Below are 14,515 nucleotides of genomic sequence, written 5' to 3'. Positions count from 1 at the left end.
AATGATAGCATCTTTAATTAAACCGATGTTCTATAGCTCTATAATTGCCTGGGGCAAGTGTTGACACAAGGCATGTTAAAAACTCCCTGTGTTTAAGATAAACAGTCTTTCATGTTACCCGTGCCCCTGCTCAAGGACAACTGCAGAGTTTTTAGTGGGGCATCTTTAATGACAGCAAAAAAAAACTGGCAGCTTCTCAGCCTTTGGAACTCTATTCTGAAAGTAAGAAACTAAAGATATGAAGGTTAATTGAATGGCCTTCAGTGCTGGATTTGCTGTAATCCAAAAGAATCGAGATCATTTGAGCTGTCATTGAGTTTTTATGAGATCACTGATGTTAAAAAAAAAAAAAAAAAAAAAAAAAAATGTTTCAGCATATTGTTAATGTATAAAAGTTCTTTCATCCCTGTAGCGCCCCTCAGATATTTTAGTCCTTCCAACTTTTAGCATAAACATAAGGCTGCCACACATATTTTACCCCATATATTTAAGAGTAAGACATTGCGATACTGAAATATAATCATGGCAACTTAGTATTGGAGTAAGAGAACTCAGAACCATACACAGGCCCATACTCGTATGATTAACCCAGCACTCAAAGCAGCAATGCCTTTATTAGGTGAGCCACTGGGGAAATAATTAAATACAAATGTAAATATATGTGTAAAATTAATACTGTGACAAACTTTAAAAATGTAACAAACAAGGGCCAAATTGTAGAAAGCAGTGTAGGGGCGGGGGGATCAAAATATTGCAGAATATGGAACAGACGGGAACTGGCTTATATGGTTATGGTATGGTACCACTGGGTCACGAGCATTGATGTATAACAGTCCAATTCTAAAATCTATCTAACAAAGTAAAACATGGTTACAGTATGTTATACACTGCAGTCTTGTTTCCGTATATACTGCTTTACATAGCCACTCACCAGGTATGACCCCTTGGGGTTCAAGGATGGCATATTCAATTTGGATAGAAAGGCAGATGTCAAGTGTCTTCAATATCACTGTCCTGAATGATCTACAAAACTAGTAACAGCAGCCATTTAACACTTCAGGTTCAATCATGTTGCTTGGTTGGTTCCCATTCTGACATGGAAAGTATAGGTCTACCGTTATGGGGAAAGACGGCTCAATGGGCAAACCCCATTGCCACAAGACATCGACGTTTTGATTGGCAAAGGCAGGTATTGTCCAGTGGAAGATAGTCACGCAAGGTGTGAGACGAGATTTTATAGAAAGTGAAGGTCGTGCAAGTACAAGGCAAAGTTTTGATAGGAAATACTATGATTCAACTTACACACATTGTCAAATAGTGTATATGTTTAAACAGCCAACATAGATATTAATTAATTGTATACTTATGTATTGTATTTGTAATGTACGCAATGACATTTAAGTGCATACTTTACATGTATAGTAAGTAAAAGTATACTGAATAGTATAGTAAAAGAAGAAAGGAAATATTGTTTTTCCTTATATAACATCCTTTTTAAGATTCATATTAAATACAGTACATGTGAATAAGCTTCCTGGGGGAATGAGGTCTAGCTGTGCAGGAAAAGATCAGAAATAACTGTCAGGCAGAGGCTGGAAAAAATATATGCTCACAATCAGGTGTTCAATTTATCCTATGCAAGTCACTACAATATTGTACGGGTTATGACTGTAAAATGAATTACAATGGCAAAACGATGGCTTCTGACATTCTTTCAGGGTTTTGGGCACATGAGAAAAAGAGAGATTTGTGCTTGTATAATCATAATATAATATTCAGAACATGATTGTGGACTGTTCTAATCCTTATATACATGCCTGTATTAAACATGTCACAATAAATCACAGGACTATTCGTTTTCTCGTTTTTTGTTACTGTGTACATTAGAGATGGTAATAGTTTAAAGATTGAACATTTTAATTTTTTCCAATTTTTGTTCCTAAATTTTCAACTATTGTGAAAGATATACATATCATACATAGAGGTCAACTGTAGTGTTTACACAGTTGAATGTGGACAATACAAGGTTATTTATTCAAGTGTTTTCCAAATGCACATTGTTGTAGTATATAATGAAAACAGCACTCAATGGAGGGCTCAGGATGGCATTCCCAACATGTTCACTCATCCCTAGTTCACTCACATATGTACTGAACCTGTGAAACAGACATATATATTTAACCCACTCTATTTTATTATAGAGAGCATCCAAATTCACATATTGGCACTATACAGTATTATGCACCCTGTGGTCACAAAAACCTTGTTAGGGGCCCTGCACCCACCAATAAATAGTACAATATGTTATACACAGATATGTTGAATAACATCCAAATGGGTTGCAAGCCAATGCATACTAATTACTTAGTTTATCAAAAACATCTATTTGTGGCAATATGTCTGGCCCATGACTTGCCATGTCATTTCTAAAGGTGTCCCATGGCTCTCATTAAGATTTCAAATTGGCTTACCTTCACAGTAGGCATTGTCTTCACGAAGAGCCCGGAATCCATCTTTGCAGCTGCAGCAGGCCCCAGCCTCCAAGTTCATGCACTCAGAGTGATCCATACAGCTGTGTCCATCGGCGCAATAGTCATACCCTTTGAATGGGGGGAGGGGTGTAGGCATAGCTTTTAAGAACCTAATTAACCAGACTGAAATACAATCAAGGTGTTTGTGGGAAACATGGATGTGATCTAATAATATAAAGACGAGTGTGGGAGGATGTTTTGGCTTAGCATGGGGGTTTCAATGTGAGCTTTCCTACATTTCACTGGGAACACCCTCGAGAGGGCAAGGAAAAGCTTCAGTCTCCATGCCCAGCCGATTGCTGGCTTCTCTTTTTGAGAAGAACTGCAAATGCTGTCCTTTACATTGATGACTAACACCATCCAACTCGTTTTCAAATGAGGGCTAGCAGATTTCAAGAAATAGCTTTGTCTACTGTGTGTCGGTGAGGATAATGAAACCAATATAAGAGAGGGATTTTTCAGAAATCCTTAGCATTGATGCTTCCTCCTTGGAGGAGCTTGTAATTATTTACAATAAATGGTTATACACAGCTAATAAACTGGAAGAAGCATCTTTATTTTCTCCATTATAGTATATTCTCAAGAACCACAAATAGCCTGATTAATCATGTGTAATGCTAAAAAGCAGTTCTGAGTCGGTAATCAAGTAATGTTTTTACTCCTCATCCAGAATTAGTAATGAAGCCTCTTGACCAGACAAAAAAAAGGGTACAGTGCATAGATCCTAATTAGCAACAGTTCAGACTGTCACTCTTTTACAAGTAGAGGCCAAGACTAAAATACAGTAGTATGGCAAGTGGATTGCTTAAATTAGCATGGCGATGCCGGGAGGAAGGTTAAATCAATCCATTGGGCACCGTGGAGAAGTTACTATCTGCATCGTAATAAACAATATTTTGACAGGTGAAGAACTAAACTTGTTTAACTTAGTGTCAGGCTACTTTTAAAAAAATATGTAGCTGAGGCTGATTATAAAAAAGGGAATATACTGTTGTGATTTTGTGAGTGCATGTGTCCAATATTCTCTTTTAGGATTTTTTTTTTCAGAAAAATAGTGTGATACAAGAAACATGCATTAAAGCTTTTTACCTTTGTAATATTGCAACTATTAAAAAAGGATCTTGATTGTAATGAATACTCGTACCATCAGACAACTCTGCACACACCTATTAAACACTTTACATAGTAATCATGTTTAATTGTCAATGTAATAGACTGTTACCAGAAAAAGTTATGCTTAGCATTTTGGATCTAAAGACATTTATCCTTTAATATCCAAACAAAATCACTTGCAGCGCAGTTTTCAACAGATATAAAAAAAAAAAAAAAAAAAAAGAATTAAAGGATATGGTTGTCAACTATACATAAAGCTTCGGTAGAATATATACTATCTGCCAAGACATATATTTGCTGAAATAACAGTATTGAATGATTCTCCAAGTCACTATTTTATAGGTCTACCAATTCAATTTTATGTCAGAGGCTTCAGTATGTCCTACCTTTGCAAACCTTGCAGCAGCTGTTGCCAAGTGTAATTTGCTGAGATGGTGCGCAGTTAAGTTCTGGACAACTTGGATATGTTATACGACGCATGGTCCTATCCTGTAAAATGAAATAAAATTTCTTATATTGTTATATGATTAATGAAAAAAAAAAACTAAAAAAGATCATTGACAAATTAGTTTCCTTACACTTCTTAGGATAAAATTACAAAACAGCCTTTTTTATTTCTGCCAATGACAAATTAAAAATAATAATAATAATAATAATAATAATAATAATAATAATAATAATAATAATAATAATAATAACAACCTTGCAAATATTATTTTGAAATTGGAAAAAGTTACATAAATGGCAGCTACTGTATAACAATGAATTAGTTGCAGTATTTTATACAAATCACAATAATCAAAATCCTTTGTTGGTCTCATAGTTTTCATTTTTGCAGTCACTGCACACACAGGTGTTTGTAATTATGAATTCCCACAGAGATAAATAATGTTGTCATAATCAAATCCCAACACGGTCGTTCAGGGTACAACATTGCTGATCTTGTAGCTTCAAGCAGTATCTGATTTCTCATTACACAACATGGTTTCTAAACATGATTTTATCTAGAGAGCCACAATTGTTTTTTTTTTGTCTTTTTGTAAGATTTCTTTTATATATGTAGGTCTGTCTGACATACAATACTTTCTCATGTTCTCACGTATTTAGTGAAACAATTATTATGTTCGCCCTATTGGTCCAAAACAAAGAAACAATGCTGAAATTCATACATTTTATTGGACCAACATGAAGTACATGCTTTCAAGACCAAACTACTACCTTCGCTATTTAAAAAGACAATTTAGGATTTTGTTTATAAGACAATGCAGTTTTAGGTGTTATTTTTCTTCTTCTAATGTTTCATTATGATAAACTGGCATTTCAGTAAACGTGCAAACCTTATTGAAAACAATGTTGATAAATTAAAAATAACTGAATTTGATTTCACAAGAAAGTTCCAGGCAGCGAACAAGGTACAGGGAGACACAGCAAGACTCCCAAAAGAGACACATTTAAAATCAATCACAAGTGTTGTTTCACATAATATATATATATATATTATATAATATATATATATATATATATATATATATATATATTATATATATATATATATATTAAAATTGACTGGCGCTTTGAAAATCATGTTTGCAAGCAGCTTTGAAATGTTAACTTTAATTCCAGTTTTAGTTTAGCCAGCGCTTTTCTGCCTGGGATTTAATAAAAGCTGTAGCTAATCTGAGTCGGTTTCTATCTTGTCATTTCATAACATGGTGAATGACAGTTCCACAGTTAAATAAATACTTTCTACCCTTTTTGATGTATTCCTCTGTTGAATTATACAATAATATTTGTTCTTAATGATCGTATATTACTTTTATTCTTTAGGGAGTATCCCCGCTATATCTAAATGGTTCAAAAATATGTCAAAGGCAAAGCAGCTCATATGACCACTCAGTACACATTTAATACCACTTGTGGACCCATACTATACTGCAGTGTAAATAATATCAAAGTCACACATTTATTGTTAATTTCATATACACCAGAGGGTCAAATGAAGTCAAGGACAGTACACAGATTAATGTCCTTTCTTTTTTTCACAGATAATATGGAAATAGCTGAAAATGTGGTTTTGCAAATAGCCTGCACCGTTTATATATATATTTTTTTTGTGGCAGTCTTTGCATGTGCAAGTATACTCAATCAATTCAACAACATATCCTATGACTTAAACTTCTAGAGAAATTTTTTTTAAAAAAATAAGAAAAATAATCGACATGCTATAAATTCAGCTACCTTCCAGAATTGTTCTGCATGTAAGTGGTTTCTTGCTGACTTTGGGCTCTTCATCTCAGGAAAAAAAATACTGTTTTCATTTAAATAAAAATATGCATATTAACTTCAAGACTGTGACCAGATTTATGCCTGGCAACATTTTTTACATTTGAAAACATCATTCCCCAAGAAAGATTCTTCTCCTAAGTAAAGAATGCGTATATAGAAAAGATTCCAGTGAAAGGAAAATCACTTGCATTTAATAAGAAATACTTACCCTGCATTCATGGAGAAGGCAGACTCCAGAGGATGTGAACATTGCCTGTCTTTCTTCATCTAGATAAACCCTGCCACTGAATATGCATATCGCTGGTAACAGAACAGAAAAGAAACCGCTAAATAAACACCACTGCAAATAACAGATATGAGACATATATCTTGTACCAGAGGGATCACAAAGTGAACTGTTTGACATGTTCAAACAACCCGTTATGGCAATACCAAGTACAGAGGCATGCTGGGAGTTAATTGACACCTAGAACATAGACATGTGATATGTTCATTCTACTGAAACAGCAACGAAGGCTACACCTCTCGTACTTGTTAATATCTGCAGATCGAACGTTAAGTAAAACATGGACACAGCTGGATGACACCTGAAAGAGAGAGGCAATCTTCTCCAGAGGCATTTGAGGGCTCGGTCATTGCTGGGACATGCAAGCATTCTCGAAGGTTGACATCCATCTAGTATCTAACATCACTGATCAGATTTATATCCTGTGATTGACTTGGCTACAACTGAATGTTAACTACATGGAAAACTACAAAGCTGTATGTAATTTAATATGTTGATATAACATTATTCAGCAGGTTTCATTCTACAGAGTGATGCAAAACTATTAATCATAGCTGTACATTCATTCAAACCCAATGACAGAATGACTGGGCGAATCCCAACTCGAATACGGGTTTATGGAGTTCTGTGTTTATTTCACTCACAAGGATAGCCGAATAACCATCAAGCTCCCAGTGGGCTGACAGAGTATCCTCTATTTCTAACAATACCAGAAGTTTTGATGGGTCTCTCTTGACTGATATGTATAATAACCCACGACTGTACAAATATGTGAGAGTATAACAACAATTAATAACAGTTATAACACAATGACTGTGATGACATTTTTTTTTTACATTTTAAAGCTGCACAGATCTACACATTTGCTCATTGCTTAAATATACAAATTTCTTCAGATTAAACAAAAGAAAGTCGGCTTTTTATAGAACCATAAGAAGCAGATCATAAGTACAATGTAAGCTTGTATTGAGTAAAGACTTTGACCTTACCAGCAAAATCAAACAACTACAAATAATCTGAGCCAGGAATGGATGCATCATATATAAAAATAGTACAGATTACTGACAAACATCATTATTCAAAACAGCTGTTTTCCCTGACTGACGGATGCACTAGATGGTGCTGTATGTTGGACAGTTATATAAAAAAAAACACCTGCTTCCAATCTGTTGAAGAGATTTTTCTTTTTTCTTTTAATGGATTGATGTACTTACGCTGACATTGCTTGCAGCATGCTCCCTTTATATAAGCCGGCGCAGAATCAGGAGCACATTTTAAAGGTGGACAGATTAGAGTCTCACATTGAACAGTACCATTCTAAGAGAAAACACATAAACTTAGTTACCTACAGTAGCACATGTAGAGAGGCCATTCATTAACGCTTCACACCGTAGAGGCTGGTTCCACAGACTCGGGTTAGGATCCTGGACATTAATAGGGTATAACATACTGCAGAGGATCTTTCAATCAATTAGAGTAGCATCTACCATGCGTTATTCTCAATATTGGCACAGTTTACAGCACCTGCTGTAAAATCCTACCTGAGGAATCTGGAATTCAACCATAAAGTCAATAGAAAAATCTAAATCTCTCTTCATCAACCTTTTCTCCCTTTTTTGAAAGAAAGAAATATATAGCCGGATTTTGTGACATATACAGTATGTTACGAGTAAAGCAGTATATCTGAGTATGGGTTATACTGACACTCATCAGGCTGACCAGAATCTGTGAAACCAGCTTGTAATGTTGTTAAAAGAAAATACTTTATCAGAATTATTTTGTTCCCAATAACCTTGCAATGCAGCACATTTTATTTATCCCTTCAACTGTTTCACAGGTTTTCCAAAGACTACTTTTTTTGAAATACGGTTAATTGAAATACGGTTTATTGAATGTTCTTGTGTATTTTCAATATTATTTTACGTGATATGTTGATCAGGGAAGTTATGTGAAATCCCAAAACAAGGATTTGAATGCAATAATAGTAATCTTTGTTTGAACCTGGGCGAGAAAACTTGCAACTTTTAACATTTTCTTTTGTCAGTAGATTTCAAATTCCAAACATGACAGAAATATGACTTCCCTTATGTGGTCGTCACCGTTAGTGAATTGTGCCAACTCCAGTTCTGTACAACAGTTCAGACAGGCACCGGCTATATGTAGTCATGGAGTCTACAACACTTTGGAAGGTCTCTTGAGGTATCAGGGACCATTTATCTTAACACTTACAATACAGCACACATTGTGGTAAGATGGAGTTGAGATGTTCATTCCATATGGCCATGTGTATAAAGACATAGCCCATCAAAAGCACAGGTGCAGGAGCTTGCTAATTGTATCCCCTAATCTAGGCATAATGTGTGAATGTGATCGAAAGGGGTTCTGCATTATTCATTTTGTTCCCCTAAGGAAATACTTAATGAATCTGTGGTGCTGCATTGTGCCATTCAATTAAACATTTACACAAAGAGGGAATTTAAGTCAAATCTACACAGAGGAGGCACATACCATGCAAGTGCAGTTCTTACAGCCATCTGTCCATGATTCAAACGCTCTGTAGACATTGCCCTTTGCATTGCAGGTCCTCTCACAATAGCACTGATCCAAGCTATTCATCTTCGCCTCCGCTCGGGACAGCTGTGTGTACATTTTATAAAGAAGGGGGCTTTTATACTTCTGAATGTTTGCCTTATCTTAATGAATAATCATATTAGGGACAATATCTAAAGCACACGACTTCAGTGCCCTGCAGGTGAAGAGGTTTTCTATAGATGATGCTTGTGCAAATCAACCGATAAAACCAGTTAGGCACAGTTTTAATCCCTGCATGTTTTATTTACAACTCATTTCAACCAAATAATCTGTGTTAACCTATAAAATTTTTGTATTCCAAACTAAGTTCATTTATTATATAAAAAATGCATTTTTATGTTAGTTCTACATAAAAAAAAAACATTTAAGCTACCCACAAATGTATCTTTTCCAATCAACAGATCCTAATTACTGGACTTTATTACACCTGTAGACAACATCAATGAGACTGCAAACATGACCTAAAAAGAATGCAATCCACACATGTTGAGAATATAATTGTGAATGAAAATATATATGTATTTTGATGATAGTAAATCAATGAAGAGATGGATACTTTGCTGATGCGTTACCTTTGCTGATGTTTTAGCCAATATATCTTGTAGTTCCATTATTTTCTGTACGAGGCCATGAAAATCATTGCAGGTGGGGCAAGCTAAACACAATCAAAATGTCATATATTAAAACCATTGTAAATATCTGACATACTATAGCAGGCTGTACAATATAGTATTCTGTGCAATGATACATGTGAAAACTTACTGCGGTTAAGATCTGGACACTGAGCAATAAATCCTTGTGGCATCACAAGCAACTGAACGTCTTGCATTATACCCTGCGAACAAAGAGAATCAGTCATGGGAATTTGTATCTTATTATTATTATTATTATTATTATTATTATTATTATTTATTTATTTATTTATTTATTTATCTAGTGTTCTTTAAAGAACAAGAAGTTTTTAATGACATTTTAACAATTTTGCTTGAGTAGTGATTTCTTTTCATCGGCGCTGGGTTGGAGCTTTGAAATGTTTTGAAAACCATAGCAACTTACCGAATTTCTACACTATTCAGTCTTTCAATTCCTCACTCTGGCTATGGCAACAAGTAGTGTTGCTTTAATTTGACCACTGAGGGGCCAAAAGATGTTACTAGCGGCCATGGAAAATTCACTACTGGAAAGTGTAAGAAACATTAGAAGTTGCTGCAAGTTTGATAAGATGATAGGCTTTTCAAAACCGCTCAAAGCACTTTCCCAGGCTGTATGAAAAACTGAATATTTGAGCAAAGGCACTCAGAAGGTGAGCAAATCTTATAAAAGTTACAGAAAGTAAAGGAAAAAAGCAAACTGTCATTAGAAGCTTCTTTGGGCCACAATTGCAATTAACTCCTATTTTTTTTAAAGGAGAAAAAACACATGTTGACTGTAAAAAAAACTGATATTAAACAAAGTAAAGTAACTGGAGGTATCTTAGGCACTCCCCTGCTTTGTTGTTTCTCAGTTTTCTACATTACTGTTGAATTTTCATCTTTTAAAAAAGTCAATTAAAGAGTAAATGCTTTAAAAATATGGCGCTTGCTTTTCAACTCTACTGGACTCTATGCAAGCGTGCATTTTTAAAAAGCAACAGTAATATACCAGCACTATTTCTGAAAAACAACGACTGTATGCAACAGAACAATACATTTGGAAAGCATCCTGGAATTTTTAGAATTAGAAAGTCTTGAAATGCACTGGAAACAAATGTTAGACTCCCAGCTGTTTGACTAACTGCTTTCATGTGGTCATTATCCACTGCAATCTGTTCCACAGATAAAACACTGAAAAACATTAAATTCAATCATCCACTGAATATGAATATTAAACAAGTTTTTACAAGTTTTACTGCTTGGTACCCTTCGACAAGAGTATCCTTTGTGTCATTTAATGTAGATTTTTGTGCCAGATTCTCAAAGCTTTATGTCAACAGTACAAACAGCTAATCTCAATTTATAGGTAAATAGTTTTGATTGGCAGTTATGTTTGGCACCTTCAGTTCAGATTGTTTTCCCTATGTTGAGAAAACCCATGTGTGACATGAACTCATGTGGAACCCCAGGGCATGAAGGGGATATAAAACTGTTACAAACTTTTTTTATTGGGACTCCTTCATCAATCGAAAGCTCTCACTATTCTTTACATAATTCAAATTGTTTAGTTCCGTTGTTTTTGTGCTTGTCTGTGTTTGTTTTCTACTAGTGTCCTATTTCAGCTACTAAAACAGTAGCAACTGCAGTTTAATTAGTTCAAAAAACTAGACTTATAAACCAGAGACCATTAATATGTTATTTTCTTTTTCCTTTACCTTCCCATTAATGAATTGCACTAAAAATCACATCAGTAAAGTTAATGATGCCACTGCTAATAGGCTTCTTATGGTGCTAACAAAGATACAGGAGTAATGGTAGCAATGCATATTAAGGTATGGCCATCAGAATAGATGAAACCTGTAATAGATTAAATATATACTTCTATACTATTACAAAGACGAGAAGCAAACCCTCTCCATAGTCTTTACTGCAGTACACTAGACGAGGTTTTGAACTGAAAAAGCTGTCAGAAGTCACCATTAATAACAGAGGAGATTGCTTTATAGCTGCCTTCCCTGGCAGTACTGTTGCTTATTATAGTCTTCCTGCTGCGAATCACAGCATATCTACTGAGAATCCAGTGTGTGACTTTTGATAAGTGCCACAATTAGGCTGTTCAAAGTCTCATCCTAAAAATGAAATTAGCAACATGAAAGGGCATCTAGGCATTTAGTTCATGTTTTACATGCAATTCTTAAGGGCTATTATTATTATTATTATTATTATTATTATTATTATTATTATTGCTACTATCAGTTGTCGTAGTCGTAGCCACAGAAAGGTAGTGCAATGACTTGTATGTATTATAAATGCAGTACAGTACTGTATGTACGTTCCTTGTGCAGTCTATTTCTTCAATGAGTTTTCAAAATAAAACTGCATCTCATGTTCCATGTATTCAGTTAGAACAATCTTGCGTTAAATAACTACCTTTATTATAATACAAAATCTTACAGATTTCCAAAAACACTGAACCCAAAGAATGGTTGAAGAAAAATCAAAAAGTATAATTAAAATAGTTGGGGAGTGAGGTGGTGGTGGATGGGGAGTGAGGTGGTGGTGGTTGGGGAGTGAGGTGGTGGTGGTTGGGGAGTGAGGTGGTGGTGGTTGGGGAGTGAGGTGGTGGTGGTTGGGGAGTGAGGTGGTGGTGGTTGGGGAGTGAGGTGGTGGTGGTTGGGGAGTGAGGTGGTGGTGGTTGGGGAGTGAGGTGGTGGTGGATGGGGAGTGAGGTGGTGGTGGATGGGGAGTGAGGTGGTGGTGGATGGGGAGTGAGGTGGTGGTGGTTGGGGAGTGAGGTGGTGGTGGTTGGGGAGTGAGGTGGTGGTGGTTGGGGAGTGAGGTGGTGGTGGTTGGGGAGTGAGGTGGTGGTGGTTGGGGAGTGAGGTGGTGGTGGATGGGGAGTGAGGTGGTGGTGGATGCGGAGTGAGGTGGTGGTAGATGGGGAGTGAGGTGGTGGTGGTTGGGGAGTGAGGTGGTGGTGGATGGGGAGTGAGGTGGTGGTGGTTGGGGAGGAGGTGGTAATTTGAAGCACAACAGGACTACATTTGCAAAGTTTATAACCCTAACAGGTAATTGGCTTGTAGATTGACCAATTTATAAATGTGATGTACTGGGAACTAGGAATTGCATTAATGATACTATAGATTTCCTGCCGGAAAACCTTGCAAGCTTTATATTATTTGTTGTGAATATTAAGGTTGCTGGGAGACGGCACATTCGCTGTTCTGTTGCCAGCACACATGCAGTATAGCAGGGTTATATGATTCAGGGGAGTACCTGAGTCTAGAAGATAACGCTTCAGGCTGTATAACAGAAGCCCTGAAAAATGCTCAGCAAATTTAGCAACTACACTCATTTTTTTGAAGCAACTAACACATTTAAAGAGCAAGTCGGTTCAAATTACATGTTATCTGTTTTAAAAAGCCTTGCCACCTTTCTAAGTTGCTAGAACTTCTGTTTCTATAGGCTACCAGTAATGTCCCTTTAGTTTCACCCCTCCTTTTTTTAAAAAATGAGTAGTCGTCCCCCTATGTTTAGAAAATCTAGTTTGGTGTCCACTCTGCATTATGCTTGTTGAATTGGATACATTAAACTGAAAGAATCTGATTAGTTAGGTGTTTTGGAGCAGCATCACTGGTTGCAATAGCGACAGCATTATACATGAGGCAGTGCAAGAGAAACTAGTTCCGGCAACTTTGAAAAGGAGCTCTTTTCCAGGCTATACTGAAAAATAAATAAATTAATTAATACAACAGAATATTTGAGCAATGGTACTTACACCTACTTGCTCTTTAAACACACACGCACACACACACACACACACACACACACACACATTATACTCGATTTTAAGCATACATTTCACAACACTAAAACAGAAAAAAAACAAACATTCGTTTTTTCATATTCTTACCTTGAAAGAGCCATGTGCATTATTCCTTTGCCCAAGCCAAACAGTTGTGTCACCAGGCAGATTCATTGAGGGGGTTTCCACAACCCTTTCATATATCCTAAAATAAATCGTTAATGTTGTAGAAATGTATACATGGCAGAAAAATTAAATAGTCTCCAAATTGTTTCTTGGTTTCCTTACCTGCTGCAGTCTACATGTAATACCGCATGAGATGCACTGACAGCTATAGACACTTTATGCCACTGATTATCAGCCAAAATGTAGGGAAACACCTGTGTGTGAGCCTGCTGGCTCTTCGTATGGTAATGCAATCTGATTTCATTCCGATGGCCACTGCTTTCCAACTCCAGAAACCTATGAAACACAGGAAAACATACTTTTTTTTTAAGTTGTTAGTATGGAAGAAACAGCCAACAGAGAATCAAATGGCACAAGCGACTGTCAAAACCAAACATCTCAATTTGTGCATGGACTTACTGGGAGAGGTGCATGGTCAAAAAGTGGGAAAAAAACTTAAAGTAAATAAAATATATAGTACATGAAGACATTACCAGATTGAGTTCCAGTATTAAGAATACTTCAAGCAAACAGTATCTATCCATCATGTTCAGCACACTTGTTTTAAAGAATGCTTATCTTTATGTGCGAGTCCACTAGCTTAATCTAATGCCGGCACTGTTTTATATAACCATGCCTCTTTTTAGCAAATAAGTATGCAGCTCATGTGGTTTAGTATTGCTCCATTAAAGTGAAGGCAAATGCCAATGCATTCCTATGTACTGAATACTGAACAACAGAGTCATTTTGTTATTAATGCAGAAGAATCCTGTATAGCAGCTTTCAAATTGTGGATCTGTATAGCCAACTGTGGCAATGCGCCCCGTTCCTGTGTGTATTTTTGTGTTTTATGTTGTATGTAGTGTGGAAATGTTGCTGTTTATGTATAAAGTGCACGGATTATAATGTGGGTTATGAGCACAGGTGATATAAAGGGTAATTTGTAGTTAGACACGAGGATGGCACAAATCACTTCACATGCAAATTAAAAGGGTGTTTGTATGTGAGCACAGGGAACGGCACAAATTAGTTCACATGCAGATGTAACAAGATTCCAATTGAATGACTGATTAGCAATCGAGTCTCGGTACTGCTGCATAAAAGG

At 36.1% G+C, this 14,515-nt stretch overlaps 1 protein-coding gene across 3 annotated transcripts in view; it reads right to left on the bottom strand.

The window, feature by feature from the left end:
- Positions 1-14,515, bottom strand: part of LOC121318121 (protein NEL-like) — a 90,109-nt gene that overhangs the window by 64,326 nt on the left and 11,268 nt on the right. For all 3 annotated transcript variants that reach the window (XM_041254437.1, XM_041254435.1, XM_041254438.1), the window contains exons 4-12: positions 13,534-13,707; positions 13,354-13,450; positions 9,571-9,643; positions 9,381-9,463; positions 8,725-8,853; positions 7,431-7,533; positions 6,139-6,230; positions 4,031-4,133; positions 2,472-2,600 (exon numbers count right to left, since the gene is read on the bottom strand). In XM_041254437.1, coding sequence (XP_041110371.1) covers positions 2,472-2,600; positions 4,031-4,133; positions 6,139-6,230; positions 7,431-7,533; positions 8,725-8,853; positions 9,381-9,463; positions 9,571-9,643; positions 13,354-13,450; positions 13,534-13,707 — 983 coding nt within the window. The remainder of the gene's footprint in view (positions 1-2,471; positions 2,601-4,030; positions 4,134-6,138; positions 6,231-7,430; positions 7,534-8,724; positions 8,854-9,380; positions 9,464-9,570; positions 9,644-13,353; positions 13,451-13,533; positions 13,708-14,515) is intronic.

Source organism: Polyodon spathula, chromosome 7 (assembly GCF_017654505.1).
Source record: "Polyodon spathula isolate WHYD16114869_AA chromosome 7, ASM1765450v1, whole genome shotgun sequence".
Lineage (NCBI taxonomy): Eukaryota > Metazoa > Chordata > Actinopteri > Acipenseriformes > Polyodontidae > Polyodon > Polyodon spathula.
The sequence above is the reverse complement of the archived record's forward strand: the minus strand, read 5'-3'. Positions and strand labels throughout refer to the sequence as shown.